The 23,075-nt window shown below is 42.7% G+C and overlaps 1 protein-coding gene across 2 annotated transcripts; it reads left to right on the top strand.

Annotated features, from left to right (window-relative positions):
- The first annotated feature begins 8,855 nt into the window (after positions 1-8,855).
- Positions 8,856-16,034, top strand: LOC123132021 (calcium-dependent protein kinase 4). 2 transcript variants are annotated; one of them, XR_006464451.1, is made up of 12 exons: positions 8,856-9,208; positions 10,747-10,877; positions 11,388-11,429; positions 11,534-11,645; positions 11,716-11,827; positions 11,955-12,124; positions 13,130-13,256; positions 13,792-13,907; positions 13,987-14,094; positions 14,176-14,238; positions 14,336-14,509; positions 15,609-16,034. XR_006464451.1 is itself a non-coding variant. In XM_044551771.1 (12 exons), exons 1-12 carry the CDS (start codon positions 8,954-8,956, stop codon positions 15,765-15,767), a joined length of 1,536 nt encoding a protein of 511 aa, XP_044407706.1. In that variant the 5' UTR covers positions 8,856-8,953; the 3' UTR covers positions 15,768-16,034. The 2 variants fall into 2 exon arrangements, 1 of the variants encoding a protein (XP_044407706.1); XM_044551771.1 differs by having other exon boundaries at positions 11,749-11,827.
- Positions 16,035-23,075: the final 7,041 nt, after the last annotated feature.

Here is a 23,075-nt window from a genome sequence, read left to right as displayed (position 1 = left end):
ATATAAATATTTTTAGAGATTTCAATATAGACTATATACGGATGTATATAGACGTAGTTGAAATCTCTAAAAGGACTTATATTTAGGAATGGAGAGAGTATATGGCTGGTTACAAGTTGAGACGTGAGAGAAAATTATAAAATAAATTTTGAAAATAATGATTCCCTCTGTAAACAAATATAAGACTTTTTAGGTTACCTAGTAATTATAACCATGAAAAATCCCCTGCAAACAAAAATTAACGATGAAAATAGTGAAGAAAATAGTTGATGGATCTAATGATGAGTTATCCCCAACGGGAAATCTACAGACTTCTGACGCCATATGACTCTTCATCCTGCCAAAGATAATTGTTGACCAGGAGGAAAGGGAGTAGAATCTACTCTTAGTTCTATGCAAGAAAAAATACTCTTAGTTAAGAGTCAACCCATCGATCTCTGCACACAATTTAGAGTCAAGCATAAAGTAGTTTGTATGATAGGGTGTGATTTCCCGTGTTTCAAGCAGACCTTGTGTGAAGAGTCGCCATACAAAGGCAATAAGGTAGAGCTAATTGTTTGATTGTGACTCTTAGCTAAGAGTCGATTTTATTCTCTATCTCCTCTCCTCTTTCCTACGCACCAACAACTATATTACCTGTCATAACTAAAATTAGCTGGCAGATAACTTATGTATTTGCCATTATAAGATTTTAACAGTTGACCTCGATGCCTTTTGTATTTGTACAATGCCACAATAATGTGAAATGTAGACTAAGCTTAAATTTTCTAATAATGTAAGTTATTTTAAAATAGACTCGAGATGATATGGAGAGATCGAAGAACCAATGACACGAACTTGCTTTCATCTAGGTATATGTTAATATTGTCAAAGTAGTGGACCTACCTATAGGGGGGAGGGGGCGAAAAATGACAATGGAGGCCGAGCTTCTTGGAGCTCATTCTCGAAATACCATTTTCTACAGCCCGACTTTTTTTGAATTTTTGTGTAAACACACATACACATGCATACTACGCATGTGCAAAATTTTGAAACATTATACTTTCACTAATTGTGTACAAAAAAGGGAATATCTATTTCCAGGTAGACTGCGATTTTTTTTGTTCGGACGAATTTTTGTTTTCTAAAGACTATAATCATTTTTTTTCTAACAAATTTTCACCTGTTTGTGCTGAACACATAGAAGTTTCCATGGGAAATTATTTTTCCTAAACTTTTAAATATGTTTTTTGAAAGAAAAAAATACCGAGCTCTAAGGAGATCGGGCTCCATAAGCCCGCATTCGGGAGGGGGGGGGGGGGGCTGCTAGCTAGATCTAACTAATGGCTTTCATTGTCTCAAAGAAAAACTAATGGCTTTCATGCTACTCGTTTCGTTCAAAAATGGATAATGATTTAGACAAAGGCAAAATCTCCCACGTGGTACTTACATAGTTACTTTTCAAATCATTAAGTAAATATAAGATTACAGCTTAATGTTAATAAAAAATCAATGATGCTATTTTCTTCTAACCAATCAAAATAACTGCAGAAAATATTATTATTGAATTTCTAAAAATTTTGGCCACATACTATTTATAACCTCATCTGCTTCTGAATGGCAGTATAGCAAACCCAGTGACCATCGATCAACATCAGCGGCACTATCAAGCACAAGTAAAATCCAACTTAGGAACATAAAAGGCGTCACAAGTGGCGACATTTTTCTATGGAAAATGGAGAAGTTTCTCCCTGCTAATCTAACATGTGTGTAGTGATTGATAAATCATAAAGATGAGACATCATGCATGCTCGGTACAGTAGCTTTTGAAAAGGAAAAAGTTGCTTATGGTAGCACTACGTAAAAGGAGCTCAAACTGCATTGGAAAATCCAAATTTAGACTATTATAGCGTTATCACATCAGAAGCCTTCTCTAAGTTCCAAACTCGAGAATATTAAGCGACATTGGTGTTCAAATTTTCGGTAAGGCCTTTTTCGAACTTCACCGAAATATCAGAAATTTCAACAAAACATTTTAGATTTCGATGTATCGAAATTCAGTTAATGTCAATGGATTTTAACTGAATACTCCCTCTGTAAACTACTACAGGACTCTTTAGATCACTAATTTCGGCACCCGTCTTAATTTCGGGGATGTCATCAAAATTCGTTGAAGTTTAAACCTTGAGCGGTAACAAAACAAGAGTGCAGTATCTACAAATGAAAAAAAATAGTAAAGAAACATGAGAGATTCAGGTCTTTAAACATAGTTGTTTTTTAGTATCTATAAGCCGTCTCTTTAGGACTTTCGTCCTCGAGAGAAAGACAGAGCGTAACATAGAGCGTATCTAGTGCTCCCGCAGCTCGCGTTGCTACCGAGCGAGCACAACCAAAAGGCATTCAAAAAAATCCAAAACTTTTCTAAGTGGATCGAGACAATAGACATGAGAGCACTAGACGCATGTATCTAGAAGACCAAATTAAAACTATATATCGGACCCCCAAAAAAGCGGTAGAAAACAAGGATCGGGCACTTATAAAACAAGAAAGACATCTGCTACTTGGCCACGAGGCTAATTAGGCTATAAAATACAATGTGCGCTACCTTTCCGGAGCGGACAGGACAGCAGTGGCCGGGGAGCAGGGAAAAATGTGTGAAAGCAAGGTGGGCCACAATACTTGAGAACACCCAATGCGGAAGACACTGCTCGGATCCTAGCCCAGAATGCAGCAAGAGGATTTCCTGGGATGCTTGGAAGCATCGACTGCATGCATTGGAAATGGAAGAATTGCCCATTTGGTTGGCAAGGGATGTACAAAGGCGCCAAAGGTGGTTGCAGTGTGGTGCTTGAGGCGGTAGCCACACAGGACTTCTGGATTTGGCACTCCTTCTTTGGTATGCCAGGAACTCACAATGACATCAACGTGCTGCAGTGCTCTCCTGTTTTTGCCAAGCTCGTTGAGGACCATTCTTCTCCGGTGAACTTCGAGATCAATGGGCACAAATACAACAAGGGGTACTATCTAGCTGACGGCATCTATCCGAGATGGTCGACATTTGTGAAGACGATCTCAAACCCTGTGGCAGGAGGCAAGAACGCCTGGTTTGCGAAGCTTCAGGAGGCTTGCAGGAAGGATGTCGAGCGGGCATTTGGTGTGCTCCAATCTTGATTTGCTGTTGTTCGGTACCCCGCTCAGACCTGGTCCAAAGATCAAATGTGGGAGATTATGACTTGCTGTGTCATCTTGCACAATATGATCGTCGAGAGCGAGCAAGAAGACCCAGTGTTTGACACTGAACCATACTACAGGCAGGGTCCTCTAGCCAAAGTTGATCACCAGCTACCGGCAACTTGGACTGCCTATCTCAGTATGCGTCAGGAGATCCGAGACCCACAGGTGCATCATCAACTGCAGAAAGATCTGATTGAGCACCTATGGAGGCTCAAGGGGGACGCCGTGTGATGAAATACGAGTTTTTATTTGTTGAACTATATAATTTGTATTGAACTATTTATTGTTGTACTATTTTGTTGAAGTATTTGATTTTTTTGTGATGAAATATGTGATAAGAAATAATTGTGTTGATAATTGAACGCCGAGACACGGCGAAACCACGCCGAATATGGGCCTATTCTTGCCCATATGGGCCCTTTATTCGCCGAAATTGGGCTGCAAAGTGGGCCAATTTCGGCGCCTGGGGGCGAGCTGGGGGCGACGACTGTGCGCAAAACCGCCCCCAGCGCCGATTGTATCGTCGGCTCGCCCCCAGGGGGCAATTTTTATTCGTCCTGGGGGGTGCAACGGCTGGAGATGCCCTTACAAGTTACAACACGTGGTTTTCAAAGGTTTGGTAAATACCAACTCTTTTTCTTTTGCGGTCAGCCATATCAAAGTTTATTCTCTCTCACACACAATAAAAAATAATTGATATTCAAGGACTAAGTACACCTGATTATTACTAAACAGACAAATAAACAAGATTAACAGTAAGTGTGCCCAACTATTACGGCTTCCTCTCGTGTCCTCCCCCAACCCAAGTGCGGTGCTCGGGTCAATGGCGGTGTTTCTTCTTCGAGTTTGTCTTCCGGACTTTGATCCCTCTTGAGTTCGTCGTCATGGACGTAGTTGACGGAGCACTGGCATAGATTTTTGTCGTCTTCTTGGGCTTTGAGGTCAGGGTTTCTCGTCTTGTGGCAAGATTTGGCGTCAGTTGCTTCAGATCTATGAAAGAGTTCAACAGTGACGATTGCGACTTTAGTGCGTTGGTCCTTAGGGGCACGTGCTTAAAGACTTTCCGGCTATCATCAACAAAGTCAATCCGACTCTGGTAGGGGAGCGGCGACAGTTGCAGGTCGACATTCGTTCTGGCGGCAGCAATGATTGTTCGGTGGTCTTAGAATCTCATTGCAATTTTTATCATGTTTGAGTTGTTTTTGTACTTTCAATGAAATTTTATAATAGATGTGATCGCAAAACACACACACACAAAAATTGATGGTCCATGTGCCAAAAAGTGTTGGAAACTTGGCAAATACTTAGTAGCCTTACTTGGCATTCAAGTACATTTCAAACTTATTTTGCTTATCAAGACACAAACAAAGGCGCAATTACACTGGACGGCCATGGCCGATCGAACTCTTTCGTTTGGACAGCACACGCAATGCATGTTGCTCAAATGTTTCGGCCCGGTTTTCCACCATGGTTACCTCAGCAGTAGTCTTCTTTTTACCTAACGCTTTGTTTGGATGTTCGTATTGAATTGGACAGGAATTCAATTTAGTGAGGAAACTTTTTCCTTAAAAAATATTTTTTTAATGCATGCCGACTTTATTTCATACACATTTCTGCATTTTTGTATACACTAGGAACAACATTTTATACACGTTTAACATTTTCTCAAATATATGTTTGATGGCTACCTTTTTCTCATACATACTCTACATTTTTCATATACATCTAAAACATTTTTCAATATATGTTTAACATTTTTTAAATACATGTCAAACATTTTGAAAATAAACATTGAACATTTTTTATGACATAACATATGTTTTTAAACTGTGCTAACATTTTTATGAACATTTTTTAAAAATGTTACAAATATTTTTTTAAACACCTAATTTTTATAAAATGCAACATATATTTTTCAAATGGTCCAAAACATTTTTTACATTGTATAACATTTTTATAATGACATGTACATGTTTGAAAACACGTGAATCTTTTTTTTAAATGTCACATATGTAATTTAATGGTATGAACATTTTCTAAAAGTTGAGCGAACATTATTTTTGAACTTCATGAAGATTTATTAAATGTGTGATGAACACTTCTCAAAAAATTAACTAAATTGTTTTTTCATAATATATGTATTTGGTATTTTCAAGATATAAACAAAAGTAAAAAAACACGTGCCTGATGTCAGCGTGATGAAACCACATGCATATTGGGACGGCCCACTATCAGGTCCGAGTAGGCGAGCTCGGCTTTCGTCTCGAAAAAAGATGAGACATAGACTTGCCCGCTCGTCGGCCAGGGCACCAGGGTGGAGGGGAAACCACCAACTCGACCCAACAGCTGAAACACACGCAACGAATGAGCGCCTCACCGCCGCCATCCTCGGAAGAGCCGCGGGCTTTTCCGCTGGCTTTCTCTTGCGGCATGCCGGAGTCGAGGGTGGAGAGGTGGGAAGGGGGGTAGGTTAAGGTCGAGCGACATGGGGCAGGTGGGGAAGGAGTTTGCAGACTGCTGTAACCTGTATGATGATTGTCGTGTTGCATCTTTTGACACTTTTTTCCCTCTTAAATACAGATGATTTCGAAAGGTTCGGTCCATGAACGAAAGTTGATTTGACCAAGACCGCGTCCAAGGAGGAATCTACCCGGCTACGACGCATGGGAAGTCAACACACGCTGAGTGTAAATATTACAAAAGTTTTTTCCCGGCATAACACACATTTGATCTGCTTAATCCCTCCCTATCTAGACTGCTGCGGAGAGACGACCAACATAGCGCTGTCAGGCAATCAAATCAAACTTAATTCGTAGTATTATTATAATTAAGTGGCTGCTGGTATGGAACCACCAGGAAATTAACACTGGCCGATCATGCAAAGCTAGTTTGGGAGCACATCTTTTAACAGTATGCATTTTTTTTTCCTTTTACAGTATGTATACAAATCGTTAGCTGCCGCATGTGTAAGATAGCTCGATGCATGTTTAGATATTTGGAGAAAGAGTGTAATGTCAAAAAACGTCTTTCATTATGGAACAAAGAGAGTAGATGTTTAAGGACTATTGAACGCCTTGTCCCTAATAAAATTTGCACATACCGATTCTGGAATAAAGAAACCAATATCACACCTACCAATGATGATGTTACCAACCGTGTTGGAAGCATGCCCAACACTAGTGTCTACTATTTACTTTTCCTTGTTTTTCTTTTGAGAAAACTCTGGTACAAGATTATTTTGTACACTCCCTCTACTATCGAAAGGCCATGTATAATATCCGGATTAATATGATAGATATGCTACTCATATCAATAAAGAATTTCTTTTTTTCTTCAGAAACTCGTCTGCAAGGAACCTCAAAATTAGACATAATAATAAGGAATTCCCTCTTGGCTTAGAGCAATTTGAGGATAATAGTAGTGTTGATCTATGAGATCAGTCTAGATCTTAACCATATATGCTGGGACGTTACACCAGGCATGTTTGCTTCCACCTCGTGCTCATCCTCATCGCTGCTGAGGGCGGCGAGCCACCATGTCCGCCTCGGACTTGAACGACCTCTGGAGGGGACTGAAGGACACACAATGGAGAAGTGAATGAGGCTAGCGATTAGGGATATGACATGGTGGCTGAACAAGTAAAACCAGAAAAGTGGATCATCGAGGGGAATCAGACGAGTCACGAAGCATCAAAATTGGTAGGACATCAAACCGTCCAAAATAGAGAAAGGATCTCATCATAACTCATAAGCATAACATATGAGTTGACACTTTGGGTGAAGGATGCCAAGAATGTTGTAGCATAGCAAAAGGATCTCTTCGCTCTTCCTCATCCTCCTCCTCCTCCCCTTCCCGCCCCTTTTCGTCCACAACTCCGGTGATGGGCAAGTCCTGGGCCTCGGCGTCGGCAGGCAGCAGTTTCGGGGTGGGTTTCGACGGATCGTGATGACGCCACCCTCGAACTCCGGGGTCGTCGCCCTCATCGACAGGAGGCTCCTCCATGAAGGCGGAGATCGTCATCTCCTCCAGCGACGAGGAGGACCAGTCGTCGCTGCAGCAGCAATCCGCGGGAGTGGTGGCGGACCAGGTGTACACGGCCACAGATGAGGAGTACGAGCAGCGGATTGAGTTGATGCTCAGTCGCTCCATCCTCCACCTGAACGGCCCGCCTCCGCCACCGGGGATGCTCCTCCCCGTGAAGTCGGAGCCGACATCCCCTTCGCGCTCTCCACCGCCCAACCGGGGTGTCCAAATTGGGCACCGCGTGAAGGAGGAGCCCCTGTCGCCGCAACCCCGACGTGTGAAGGAAGAGCACCTCTCGTCGCCACCCCGACGCGCAAAGGAGGAGCGCCACTCATCATCGCCCCGACACGTCAAGGAGGAGCGCCACTCTCTACCACTCGTGCCCAATGCGACCACAAAGGCGCGTGGTCGCCTTCGCCACTACCTCGGCGGCAGCTCTGGCAGCGGCAGCTCTTAGTCATCCTGGAGCGCCCTAACGGCGCAGGAGTACGTCGACAGGGGCGCTGGCGGGATAGGCGCAACGTGGCATGCCGGCGCGGAGTTCACGGACTCCAACGCCTCGGCGCCATACATTTGCGCCGGACCCGGAGAAGGTGTACGCCCGGGCCCTAGACCGCTCAGTGACGATGGCGGAGATGATCAAGCGGTGTTTCTGCCGCTTTGATGAGAGATGGCCAAGTAGGAGTGGTCCCTCAGTGAGATCGCCACAGCCAACACTGGCTCCTCCCAGGCCCGGCGCCCTCTCGCCTCTCCCACGTTGTCGGTAGCCGCGGCCGCACTGCGCCCGGTACAGGAGGAAGCTGAGAGGATCATCCGCGAGCGTGACGCGGCTGCCGGGAAGCCCTGCTGCAACGCCGCCACCTTCCGGTGCCCAACTCCAACGACTCCGCCGTCACCTTCCGGTGCCCGACTCCAACGACTCCGCCACCAGATCGGGCGACGATGATGGAGGAGGAGCCGCCAGCTAGCCCGACATGGCCCATAAGGTCACCGTCAAGTGTAGAGTAGTTAAGGGTTTATGTTTTAAGGTTTTTAGTTCACTAGCCGAAATATTTATATAAAAATTATCCTAATTTAAATGAAATCTGGCATGTTTATATGAAATTCGGCCTTATTTAAACGGATTTCGTCCGGTTAGTTTATCGAATGTATGCGGGCAACGTTGAATGACTGCCTCCCGCATCCATGTTTGTAGACGGATGCGGGAGGAAATTGTTAGTCCAGGACACACAACAGAAACACAGAAATCAGACAAACTAAACCCCCCTCGACGTCGTTGTAACTTAAGCTAAACAGAAAAATTACATTACGATAGGAGAAACAAGGAAGGAAAGAGACAAGAATAGAAGGGAAGAAATGGTCTGAAAGAGGGGGAGGAGGTGTGTTGACAATGGGAGGCAAGGCAGTTTGACGGTTTGACTGACTGACCAGCGACACACGGGAAGGCCTCCTCTTCTTCCCCTCTCGCTGTCTCCCTCCTCCTTCCTCCGCTCCGCCCTCACCTTCCTCTCCACCTTCCTCCTCCCCCCCCCCCCCCCCCACCCCACCCCACCTGACCCGACCCAAACCCCCCTCCTCCGCCTCCGCCTCCCCGCCCCTATATACCTCGCCCGCGCCCTCCCTATGCTGAGCTCGCACCCCCAAACCCCCGCGCCCCCGACGACGACGACGACGACTCTCCCGGCGACGACCCTTCCGACGACGAGGACCGGCCATCATGGGCGCCTGCCTGTCCTCCTCCAAGCAGGAGGCGGACGCGGAGCGGCGGCGGCGGCAGCGGCCGAGGGGCGGCAAGGCGGAGGAGAAGGGCGCGGCGGAGGCGCCCGCGGTGGAGTTCGGCTACGAGCGGGACTTCGAGGGCAGGTACGAGGTCGGCCGCCTGCTCGGCCACGGCCAGTTCGGCTACACCTTCGCCGCAGTCGACCGCCTCTCCGGGGACCGCGTCGCCGTCAAGCGCATCGACAAGGCCAAGGTCCGTTTCTCAGGATTTCCCCCCACCGCATCTGCAGCTCGGTTCGGTTCGGTTCGGTTCCCCGCGGTCTTCGTTCGGTCGGGAGATTGCGACGGAATCAGTCGCCGCCGCCGGTCGTCGGGCGATTCGTTCGGCTAGCTTGATATCACCCGGCTCGTCGATTCAGCGGCGTTGCGCGGATTTAGACTTTAGAAGATACGATTATTACACGGGGTAAATGAAATTGCTCGCCATTCTCCGTATAAGATTGCTGAATGCTGCCGCTGCCGCTGCCGCTGATGGTATGTGGAGGAGGATGGTCTACCCTCCGTGTCGGCGAGGCCCTACACTCTTCCTCTTGTCGATTCATCAATAGGTGCAGCTGTCCACTTTCCTTTTTGGGGGTCCAGTACATGAGTGAAGCCCATCTTCGCGGGTTCCTTCCTGGTTTGGCACTTGAGTAGTTGTTCACCACGCCAATTTTGCTCCTGAAAATGGTACAAGTACCTGTACTTCTACTTCTCCCTGAAATGGTGAAGACGCTTCCTCCTAACTCCTGACTGTTTGCGTAGATGCTTCGTCTTTTCAACCTCAGAGGGAGAATGTTATGGTTGATAGTAGTAGTTTGTACGCTACCTTGTCGGCGCCTCTTGTTTCTGTTAAGAACTTGTGAAGCGCCATTTTTGTGAAATACATTTCACATGGAGCTCCAGTTTTCGCGTAGTGTATATGTCTTCGTTTTCAACCTTGATTTTAGTTTTGATATTATTTTTTGCAGTCTTTACGGATAATTTGGTGTAGGTGTTCATTTAGGATAGCTTATCCTGTTGCTCCTGGTAAGCTCACCAACCATTTCCTGGAGTGGACAATGTCTCTTTGGCTTCTTCCGTGTTATTGGCGGATGACATTTTCTTCATTCCACTAAATTTGACCTGGGAATGCATGTACTAATCAACATGGTGTTGATGTATTCAAAGACTTAGTACCTTGGTTCAAACGACAGTATTGCTTTATTATTTTCTACTCCCTCCGATCCATATTACTTGTCGCTCAAACGGATGTATCTAGCACTGAAATACGTCTAGAAATTTCAATCACCACGGAATCTTAAATGACTTTCATAGTAAATTCGTGTCATAGGTATGCTAGAAATATGGGCCATTCGTTCTGTGGCAGAATGCATAACAATTGAAAGTTGACAGCAGGATATCCTTGTGAAAGTCGTACTGACTATTGATTATTAACCTTCTGTGGAATTATACCTCTTATTCCAAAGGAAACAAAATGTAGCACCTGCACTGCTATGTTGCGATCTATAATAATAACCAATGAAAACATAATACTTCACTGCATGAATGCTAATTGCCCATGGTTCTATAAATCATTATCCTCTATTATAGATAGATTTGGCGTCGAGTCCTGTTCAGCTAATGTTCATCCATGCAGCTAATTGAAGTCTTGGATACGTGCAGTGTACAATTACACATTTACATCTGTCTGCTATGCATCATCTTTGGAGTATGTGATTAACACAAGTATATTTATGGACTTCATGACAGATGACCCGACCTGTTGCTGTGGAAGATGTAAAGAGAGAAGTTAAGATTCTTAAAGCCCTTAAAGGCCATGAGAACATTGTTCACTTCGACAATGCATTCGAGGACGATTCATATGTGTATATTGTGATGGAGTAAGTAGTCTTGTACATTTAGCAGAATTTGCTCTCATTAACATTTAATCATATGATGGTCTGCAGATTTAATGGTGTTATTTTTTTGTTGAAACAAATTACGATTTCTTGTTCCTAGAGTCACAAACATGCACTTGCTGAAATATCGTCCTATATCCTAGTAATTCTGTCCTGTCCTGAGATAGATTAAGTTTCTATTCCTAACTGTGGATAGACCAGTTGTATTGTCTATCTATCTTTTACATTATAATAATATATGAATGTCAGAACGTGTTATAGTGTAATTAAATGTTTAAATTTTGAGTTCATGACTTTTTAGCACTTAGTCATGTATGTTTTGAACTCTTTGCAGTTTCCTTGCATTGTACGACAGATATTTGGTTAGCATATAGCATGATCTATTGGACTATCACACTTAAAAGATATCCAGAGTTCTTTCTTTTAAAAACATAATCATTCCTATGCTCTATTACCAAGTACTAAGTCTTGCTTCTTTGCCCTTTCTTGCAGACTTTGTGAAGGTGGTGAACTATTGGACCGGATTTTGGCAAAGTAAGATCAGATATATTCTGCTTTTCTTGTTCCATATATCGTTTTCTCTTCTAGTATCATTCGGTTGCTAGAGCCACTTCTCATTGGTATTTCCCCTTTGGCAGAAAAAACAGCCGCTATAGTGAGAAAGATGCTGCTGTGGTGGTGCGGCAGATGCTCAAAGTGGCTGCTGAGTGTCATCTGCGTGGGTTAGTCCACCGAGATATGAAGCCTGAGGTAAAAATTGATCGGTTTTGATGTCTTGGCATTTAGTATACAGTTTTGGTGATACTTCACTACTTCTCAGGTCATGTAAGAATGTGCCTATTTTCCTTCCCAGAACTTCCTTTTCAAATCAACCAAGGAGGATTCGCCTCTGAAGGCAACAGATTTTGGTTTGTCAGATTTCATAAAACCAGGTACCTGCTTCAGTGTCTTCTGTATATGTGCATCATTGTTATGTGTATCTTGTTGCATCAAGTCTTAACGGGGCATAGAACTCGGTAATTGCTCTGGCTCATACATCGTTTAAATGCATGATTACAGGGAAGAAGTTCCGTGATATAGTTGGCAGTGCCTATTATGTTGCACCAGAAGTATTAAAACGTCGATCTGGACCTGAGTCCGATGTTTGGAGCATAGGAGTTATAACTTACATTTTGCTCTGTGGGAGGCGCCCTTTTTGGGATAAAACAGAGGATGGTATATTCAAGGAGGTAAATGGATTGCTGTTGTATTGATTATGCTTATGCTTCCATGTAAAGTGTGCTTGGTGACTGCGGTGAGCTTTATCAGTGTTTTCACAGTGAACAGACAAAATGAAGAAGCTGTGTTTTTTGCAACCTTTTCACTATGTAATGTAGCAATGTTACCTTACTAAGGGTTAAACTTAAACATGTGCAGTCTCTACTCTTTATGCAATTTCTGTAGTAGCTGATGCCTGCCAATTTATTTGACACAATGCAGTCTTAAATTGTATAATCCTTCCCCAGACCCCACCTGGCGTGGGAGCTTCTAGCACTGGGTCTGTCCTTTTAATACAGCCTTAAATTGCCTACCATTATTTGGACGTGTTGATGTATAACCGTTAGCCATCTCAGAAATCAATGTATAAAAAAGTGTCCAATTTTATTTAATACTCCCTCTGTAAAGAAATATAAGAGCGTTTAGATGGCTAGTGATCTAAACGCTCTTATATTTCTTTACAGACACAATATAAAGGCACAGTCTATGGTGCCAATCCTCCCAGGCAAACTGTGCATAGCTGCTGGTATAGCTACTGGGAAATTTGATCCTAGGATTATCCATGTTAAATGATGGTATATTGCGTTAGTTTCAGACAGGCACCTAAGCATAGAAATTTATAGTACTATCTCCTGGAATAAATTTTCCTGCCAAATCATGTTATAACTATTTTTAAAACATGTCTATGTATTCTCGGTATTTTACAAAAAGAGAACAATCTGCTGCCTTTCCTACTGGCTTGCTAGAAAAGTCTGACCCCACATGCCATGACAGAACATTTGTAGTTAATTTAGAAAATAACCATAAGTTAAACATTTTCCTCAACCAGTAAAAGGTGTTGGATAATATGGCCGCCCACTTAAATCTACCGTCATTTTTTATTGTTGTGTGTAATGTTTCTGTGCATGTACATCAGCAAAGACAGAATCTTGATAGCATACACGATCTTATGTGTTCTATTAATTTCTTTTAATCAGGTTCTAAGAAACAAGCCTGATTTTCGTAAGAGGCCTTGGCCAAGCATCAGTTCAAGTGCTAAAGATTTTGTTAAAAAATTACTGGTGAAGAACCCAAGGGCGAGATTGACAGCAGCTCAAGCTCTCTGTAAGTTCCAATATAATGTCAATACTTTGCTAGTATACATGATGCTTAGGGTTGTATTTTTTGTCTATTCTTGTTTTCTGCGTGAGAAAACACACACATACATAGTGCCAAAAAAGAATGCACATGAGTAAGTCTGCAATCTGCATGCTAAGTGCTGTGCATACATACAGCCTGAGGACAAGTCTGTCTTTCATCACGAAATTTTTCTGGCATTTTCAAAATATGATGCTAGAACCAGATGTTGCATTCTGATTCCGGGAGTAACATAAAGTCCTCTAAAAAAGAAGCCTTATGAAATTTTAAAAACACATGTGAGTTATTCAGTTTTATTTGGTTTTTTAGTGAGGCCAAACACTGGATATCTGCTGCAATACCATATTTTTTCCAGGCTGTATCATCTTATAGGAGTTTATTTGATTGTAGAAAGACATATAGTGTTAACATGTAGCTTAAACTTTTTAAGCATCAAGTTAGGAAGATGATTGCAGCAAGAATGTTTACTAATTCTGATTGTGATTGTGCTTGACATGATTAGCACATCCATGGGTGAGAGAAGGAGGAGATGCATCTGAGATCCCTGTCGATATATCTGTGTTGTACAACATGCGCCAATTTGTCAAGTACAGCCGTTTTAAGCAATTTGCGCTGCGGGTAAGCATCGCGGTCTCAAAAATATTTTTATGGTATTCTCATTCTGTTCCTTACAAATATTGCTCCATTGCTTGTTCAGGCCTTAGCAAGTACAGTCAATGAGGAAGAGCTAGCGGATCTAAAGGACCAATTCGATGCTATTGATGTTGATAAAAGTGGATCAATTAGCATTGAAGAAATGCGGCATGTAAGATTTAGAGTCGTTTTTATATGAGAACGTTTTGCACTGGTACTGGATGGTGCTGACGATCTTTGTATGTTTCCATAGGCCCTTGCGAAGGATCTTCCTTGGAGATTGAAGGGCCCTCGTGTTCTCGAGATCATTCAAGCGGTAAGCTTTGAGTAACTTCTTTTCAGTCTCCCTTTTATTTCACAGCAAGCAGTTGACATAACTTCAACTGATCTTATATTCTTATTTTATATGATAGATCGACAGCAACACGGATGGCCTTGTCGACTTCAAAGAGTTTGTTGCAGCAACTCTCCACATACATCAGATGGCTGAGCTGGACTCTGAAAGGTGGGGCCTGCGCTGCCAAGCTGCTTTCAGCAAATTCGATCTGGATGGTGATGGATACATCACCCCCGATGAACTTAGAATGGTAAGTTCTGATTCCCATTGTGTCCATGTTGGTTCTTCGATTCACACATCATGTCACATAATCCTTTTTTGCGCTTTTTTGCTCATGAATGGTGAGTTGGCTCGACTTAATCTGGATGAGACGGTCCATATTGTGCTTTGCTTCCAACTATCTGGTTCTTCATATTCAGTGAATGAAGTAATTCCTCGAGTTTGCGCATAGAAATTATGTTTTTTCCACCATAAAAAGAAAGTATGCATCAGGTTTGAAAGGCTCGTTTGTTTGTCCAAGCTGCATGCTTGAGCATTCATATTTGGACCATTACTATTTAGAGCCTAAATATTATTAGGAAACAGTATAACTGAGCGACCTACGAGCCTTCGTAGCGTTTTTCCTTCGTCAGTCCTTGGATCTGTCAAGGAGCGGTGCAGATCTTTTCTTTGTGCCAGCAGTGTTGTCGTTGCAGGCCTGCCATCTCTTGGGCCGCTGCTCCAAGTGTTGACCTCGGAGAGCCGTGGTTAATCAGGCTATAATGGATCATTGGGTTGACACATTGGGAATTGGTGTAGTGCATATCTTTCCCGCGGCAGCCTTTGGTCGATGTAGCGATGCCGTGGCCGCCATTTATCATGAATATATTTTTTCCTTTGAAAACATGATTTTTTTCGAGATAAGAGAACATCATGTAGTATTTGTGTAAAATACTACATGATAAATGGAGTAAAATGGAGGAATTCAGCTCAAATGAGGTAGAACCTGTCAAAATCATCAAACTTAGGGGTAAAACATACAATTAACTCAAATAGTAACATAATAACATGGCAAGCTAAATAATCTGGTGACACGCTGCATTCTATGTATATTCATTCCAATTTTCAGAAATTGTGCTTGCAACTTAATTATATTTCACATAATGGGAGTAACATAGTGTATATATTACATTCTTATACAACTTAAATTCCATCATACAAAAAGGAGGGCGTGGCAATGTGCGATATTATGATATGATCTAGAGTAGTATATTTACTGAGACAGACCAAACAGTATACCAACAACAGCAGCATAGATACCGTAATGTAACCGGTAGTGTTCTCACTTGTGATTTTCCTCCGATGCGCAGCACACGGGCCTGAAGGGATCCATCGAGCCATTGCTGGAGGAGGCCGACATCGACAAAGATGGGCGGATAAGCCTGTCCGAGTTCCGCAAGCTCCTACGAACCGCGAGCATGAGCAACCTGCCGAGCCCGTCCGGAGTTCCGAATCCCCAGGCTCTGTGAGAATCGACTAGGAGCGTCTATAGGGGGAGATGGTGATGAGCACAGTAGTCTGTTTATTTCTTCTTCTTTCGTGCTGTTTTCCGCGTTCCGTGCGATGTGAGGGTTTCTGATTTGTTAGCATCCAGGTTCTGTGTGCAGTCATTGTATGGGTAGACAAGTTTCAAGGTAAATATTTACGGAGTTGCGTGGAAGGCGCAGATTACAGTTAATTTCTTGTACAACCTTTCCCCCCTTTTTTACGGAAAAGTACATTTTTTTCTTGTTTCCTCTTTCCGTGTTGCAACAAACAGGTTTAGAACCCCCAATTATCCCTTGGGACAAGAGGATACAAAGGATATGTTATTCCAATGTCAGAAAGCAAAGGAGGTGTGGAGAATGCTGGGACTGGATCAGTTCATTAAAAGAGCTTGCGAAGTTGATTATGCTGGTGAGGCGGTCCTCGAGTTTTTATTCTCTATACTTGAAAACGAGCTGACTATCTTGTGTTAGAAAAACTGTGGTTTACCCCCTATTCCTCCGTGCTTATCCGTGATGCCGCTCACAATTCGTGTATATGAGGCTAGAGGGTAGGGACCTTTTTTTTTTGAACCTGTGAACAGTAGGAGAACCTCCCACTGTTATGTTTGTATTAAAATGGTGATATACAATTTACATGGTGTATATACATGTGTCAACACCCCATTTTGGGTGTGAGAGGGAGCTAGACTACAGAAGAAAGGATGATAGGGATGAGATGTTTATGTTTTTCCTTGACCCTATAGGTTAGGAGAAAGAAATCTTTCTTAAATCTGTCTAGCCAAGAAAGTTTTGTTGGGACAATCCCCCTGAAGTGTTTATTGTCGCGTTCCTTCCACAAGCTCCATGCCGCAAGCAGGAACATCTCCATGAATAGAGGTCGATTCCAGTGCTGTTTGGCCATAGCCACATTCTGAAGGCGTGACATTCCTTGTGGCCAGGAGAGTCCCAGACTTGTCCAACATTCAATGCTGAATTGGCATTCGAAGAATAAATGCTCCAGGGTTTCCTCAGTTTGCAGTCCACAAAGGATACAGTTGTGGTCTTCACCAATGTTGTAATGACGTCGTTTGAGCATATTCCTGGTATTAAGGTGATCAGTCAAAAGCAGCCACCCGAAAACCTTAATCTTCATGGTGGATCTTGACTTCCAAATCCAGCCAAAGGCCTCATGCGCTCGAACATCTCTGAAGTAGAATGTATAGTATCTATGAGCTGTGAATTGATCTGATCCCCATGCATATATCCAAACATCTGCCTCATCAGATAAGGTAATCGTAGCCAGGTCAGATTGCATTTGTCGAACTTCAGCGTGGGCTTGTTCTGAGAGTGGAAGGTGAAACGCCTCTCGCAGTGCCGTGATGGACAAGAAATCTTTGACCGACACGTCTTCATTTATGGCGTAGGAGAATGCGCAGGGATAGTTTTCAGCGATAATATTGTCTGTCCAAGAATCCTTCCAGAAGAGAACATTCTTGCCATTCGCTACCTGGACAGTAGAGATCCCCCTATAAATGGGCATTAGTTTTGCGACATCTCGCCACCAGAAAGATCCACATGTGTCTGAAGCGTGTGGAATTCGGTTAGAGTAATATGTATTCCAGATTAGCTGGACCCAAGGAACATCCCACCTGTTATAGAATTTATGTAAGTATTTGAGTAAGAGGGCGTCTCCTTGAGTTCTGAGGTCAATTACACCTAGGCCACCGCATTCTTTGGGTTGGCAGACCATGTTCCAGGCGGATAGGGAGTTGCATTTGTCACCTTGCTCAGTTTTCTTAGTCCACAAGCACTTTCTTCTAATCTTGTCCAGCAGTTCAATGATCTTGGTTGGCAGTCTGAGTGTGCATAGAGCAAAAATGATCAATGAAGTTATCACAGAGTTTAGCAGGGATAATTTGCCATCGTAGGATATCATGTTTAGAGTGGCAGTTAGTCTTCTTTCCATGGAGCAAACCAGCAGCATGAGCTCGATAATTGTTGGACGTGTAGTTCCAAGTGGGAGGCCCAAATAGGTAAACGATAACTTGCCAATGACACATCCAAAGATATTTGCAATTTCCTGAGTTTTTTCCGGGTCACAATTCATTGTGATAAGAGTGGATTTATGAAAATTTATTTTCAACCCAATGGACGTGGCATAGTCATTTAAGATGTCCTTGATGGTAGTAGCTTGTTGGGTGCATGCGGGCATGAGCAAGATGGTGTCGTCTGCGTATTGAATTACTGGGTAATCCTTCTGGTGTGGGGATGGGAACGGCAGGTGGATCAAGTGGCGCACAAAAGCATCATTTATGGCCGCTTGCAAGAGGTCAGCCGCAAGAACAAAGATTAGTGGGGAGAGAGGGTCCCCCTGCCTCACGCCACATTTGCAGTAGAATTGCCGACCAGGAGTGCCATTAAAAAGAACCGAAGATTTGCCCGAGGAGAAGATGCATCGAATCCATCCCAGCCATTTGTCATTGAATCCCATGCTTTTCATAATTTCAATCATTGCCTCATGTTCAATCGTATCAAATGCTTTGGCGAAATCTAACTTGAGAAGCATGATTTCCTTTCTGGAAGATTGGCATTGATATATGTATTCGTAAGCCCATGCAAGACAACCTTGTATGGTCCGGCCTTTAAGAAATCCATATTGATTCTTGTGCACAATTTTGAGGATGACTTTTTAAAGTCTATTAGCCAAGCTTTTTGTAGCAACTTTGAGACAACAGTTCAGAAGCGTTATCGGTCGATAGTCATTGAGAGACTCAGGAGTCCCAACTTTGGGGATGAGGGTGATGAAGCCCTCATTATATTGTCTTTCCAAAGAGTCCACCTCTTATGCAGATATAAGATTTCTAGCCTTTTCCACTAGTTTTCGGGATAGAGTCCAGATCAAATTACCAACCACGATCATATTTGTCTGTTAAAGGATTCTACCCGTTATGTCCGTGGAGCACGCGCTTGTGAGCAACGCCATAATAGAGAAATTCCCCTAATTACGTAGATCAACATTAGTGTTGTAATCTAACTATACGATCTAGCTCCTTCCAATCATCAGTGTACCCGTGTAGTCTTTTCAATATAAATAGTATATTGTATTCCACTGATAATCGACCAACTTCCTTAAGCATATTCTACTTAAGTACTTTCCAACAAGTGATAATTCCATGATAATCATGTAAAGTAATTCCATGCATAAATACATGTATAATTCCACAATGAGGTATTCCGAATATTTAGTAATTCCTAGTAATTTGAATATAGTTGCAGGACACATAATTCAAACATCTCCCACTTGTCCAAAACGATCATTCAAATATTCGTAAACCCATAGTCTTAACAAGCTTACCAAATACCTCATGACTAATAGGCTTAGTCAAGGAGTCAGCAACCAGGTTAATACTACGTTGAAAATCCAAATAAATATATAATGATACCTTCCCTCAGTATGTTTCCTTGCCGTGACACTTAAGATCACTAGAGACCTTTAGTTTCCGCCTAATTATTCCAGCAGAGCTGTCCTCGGCGCCTCAAGTATTATTTCCTCGAATATAATTCCACCTTTATAGGCACCTTGAGTATTCTGTTTCCTCAAGTGAAATTTCGCATCAATTATTTTCAGTCACATACATCAATAATATGAATAATTCCACGTTGAGTCAAATAGGAGATAACCACGTTGAATAAATTCTCAAAACCACATAAATATCAAATCCTTTCAGTAAATGAAGTTTCATAATTGATGTGACGGCGGCCCGATCTTTCGATAAGAGTGGGGATAATTATCGATTTGGTGGATTTTGACCTTGACGATCCGGCTATACCGTACCCGACGATACGCCTCAACAATCGCTAAACCAATCTCCGATGGTTATTGACCTTGCCGTAGGCACGATCAACCTGAACAACGAGGTTCAAGTTCCTGCAAGCAACCGAAGAACCGACAAGAACAAAGGTGAATTGCAATCTGAAATTGCGTATAATAAACTGAGCACACGAACTAGATGAAAAGTTGGGGTTCCACTGTGGATCTGACAAGGCGGTAGTCCTACACGTCTCGTAGATGCGAATTGTAGCGATGGCTAGACAATACAATAAAACCCGAGTCTAAACCCTAACTTAACCTAGCTATTTATTAAAGCAGATGCCGCCTGGGGCTGATCGGACACCGGTCCGTACGGCGACCGAGTGCTGCACGTAGGAAGTAGTCAAATCGTGTTGGCCCACCATGGCCCAAAACGTGGTGTCTCTTGGTCCATGCAACAAAAATCAATTGGCTTGGGTCTTGTGGCGTCTGCTTCCTGTACCATGGCATGCACGATGGATGGGATGGATGGTGCGGTGTGCGCATGCATGCAAGGACGATTGAGAGCATGCACGCAAAGAGTGTTGTTCCATTTGGTTTAAAGGCTCCTCTTCAATTGATTGTTTGATCCCTTGGTTTCTGAGTACAATTAAATCAGAACATGAGTGTAATATCATATTCTCGTTAGCTAAATCATATGTACAAAGGAGCGATAGTACCTGGCCATTTATTTGTCTCGCTCGCGCTCTAGTAATAGGACCAGGTGGAATAACTGATGTAGGAGTCGCGGCGGGTGTAACAATAGAAGAGATGTCCTCATCATCCCCCCCCCCCCTTCTTGAATCGAAGTCGTCCTCGACGGCATCTCATCGTCATCACCCAAATAAGGCTTTAAATCTGCAACGTTAAATGTGGGACTAACCCGAAATTCTGCAGGCAAATCAAGCTTATATGCATTCTCGTTAATTTTTTCAAGCACTTTAAAAGGTCCATCCGCACGAGGCATTAATTTTGACTTTCGTAAATCAGGGAAGCGGTCTTTTTGCAAATGTAACCATACTAAATCACCTGGTTCAAACACAATACTTTTCCTACCCTGACTACGAGCAAGTTTATACTTGGCATTCATGCGTTCAATATTTTTCTTAGTCATCTCATGCATTTTCAATACTAACTCAGCACGTTCTTTAGCATCAAGGTTTACCTTCTCCGAAGATGGAATAGGTAATAAATCAATTGGCGCACGAGGTATAAATCCATAAACAATCTCGAAAGGGCATAATTTTGTGGTGGAATGAACGGAACGATTATAAGCAAACTCTATATGAGGCAGGCAATCTTCCCACATTTTTAAGTTCTTTTTCAAAACAGCCCTAAGCATAGTAGACAATGTTCGATTAACCACTTCAGTTTGACCATCTGTTTGAGGATGACATGTAGTACTAAATAAAAGCTTAGTCCCCAATTTTGTCCACAACACCCTCCAAAAGTGGCTAAGAAATTTTGTGTCACGATCAGAAACAATTGTATTTGGCACACCATGTAAACGAACTACTTCTCTGAAGAACAAATCAGCAATGTAAGTAGCATCGTCACTTTTATGACAAGGTATAAAATGTGCCATCTTAGAGAATCTATCGACAACAACAAATATACTATCCCTCCCCCGTCGTGTTCTAGGCAGTCCTAATACAAAGTCCATAGATATATCTTCCCAAGGAGTGCTAGGAACAGGAAGAGGCATATATAAACCATGTGGGTTCAAGCGTGACTTAGCTTTTTGGCATGTCGTGCAGCGTGCAACATATCTCTCCACATCCCTTCTCATTTTTGGCCAAAAGAAATGACTAGCAAGGATGTCTTCTGTCTTCTTGACGCCAAAATGTCCCATAAGTCCTCCTCCATGCGACTCCTGTAACAACAAAAGACGAATAGAGCTATCTGGGATGCATAGCTTGTTAGCGCGAAAAACAAATCCGTCATTAATGACGAACTTGTTCCAAGTTCTACCCTCTCTGCAATTGAGCAATATATCTTTAAAGTCAACATCATTAGCGTATTGCTCTTTTATAGTTTCAAGTCCAAAAATTTTGAAGTCAAGTTGTGATAACATAGTATAGCGTCTAGACAAGGCATCGGCAATAACATTCTCCTTCCCTTTCTTGTGTTTAATAACATAAGGAAAGGATTCAATAAATTCAACCCATTTTGCGTGTCTACGATTCAGTTTGCTTTGACTTCTAATATGCTTGAGGGATTCATGATCAGAATGTATGACAAACTCCTTAGGCCATAAATAATGTTGCCATGTCTCCAAAGTCCGAACTAGTGCATAAAGTTCTTTATCATATGTTGAATAATTCAGACTAGGCCCACTGAGCTTTTCACTAAAGTATGCTACTGGTTTTCCTTCTTGCAATAAAACACCACCTAAACCAATGCCGCTAGCATCACATTCTAATTCAAACATCTTATTAAAATCAGGTAATTGCAGCAAAGGGGCGTGTGTAAGCTTATCTTTAAGAATAGTGAAGGCTTCCTCTTGTGCGTCGCTCCAAACAAATGGCACATTTTTCTTTGTGAGCTCGTTGAGCGGCGCTGCGATGGTACTAAAATCTTTCACGAACCGCCGGTAGAACCCAGCAAGTCCGAGAAAACTTCGTACCTGTGTGACCGAGTTAGGGGTCGGCCAACTCTGGATCGCTTCAACCTTGGCTTTATCAACTTCAATTCCCTGCGCTGTCACAACATAGCCAAGAAAAGCGACTCGATCCGTGCAAAAAGTGCACTTCTCGATATTACCAAATAAACGTGCATCACGCAGAGCAGAAAAAACAGCACGCAAATGGTCTAAGTGTTCCTCTAGTGACTTGCTATAAATCAAAATATCATCGAAATATACTACCACAAATCGTCCAATAAAAGCTCGCAAAACTTCATTCATTAGTCTCATGAAAGTACTAGGTGCATTAGTCAATCCAAAAGGCATAACTAACCACTCATATAAACCAAATTTAGTTTTGAAAGCAGTTTTCCATTCATCACCTAGTTTCATACGAATTTGATGGTAGCCACTACGCAAGTCCACTTTAGAAAACACAACTGAGCCACTGAGTTCATCAAGCATGTCATCTAATCTAGGAATAGGATGACGATATCGAATTGTAATATTATTGATGGCTCTACAATCAACACACATACGCGAAGTACCGTCTTTTTTAGGAACAAGTAAAATTGGTACAGCACATGGACTAAGGGATTCACGAATGTAACCTTTTTCAAGTAGTTCGTGAACTTGTCGCTGAATCTCCTTAGTCTCCTCTGGATTAGTCCGGTACGGCGCACGGTTGGGTAATGAGGCGCCAGGGATCAAGTCAATTTGATGTTCAATTCCTCTCATAGGTGGCAGCCCCGGTGGTACTTCCTTTGGAAAAACATCATGATACTCCTGCAAAAGGTTAGCGACAACAGGAGGCAAAGAAGAAGGCATATCCTCAAAT

Source organism: Triticum aestivum, chromosome 6A (assembly GCF_018294505.1).
Source record: "Triticum aestivum cultivar Chinese Spring chromosome 6A, IWGSC CS RefSeq v2.1, whole genome shotgun sequence".
Classification (NCBI taxonomy): domain Eukaryota; kingdom Viridiplantae; phylum Streptophyta; class Magnoliopsida; order Poales; family Poaceae; genus Triticum; species Triticum aestivum.
Note: the sequence above shows the minus strand (reverse complement) of the source record. Positions and strands in the feature narration are given on the sequence as shown.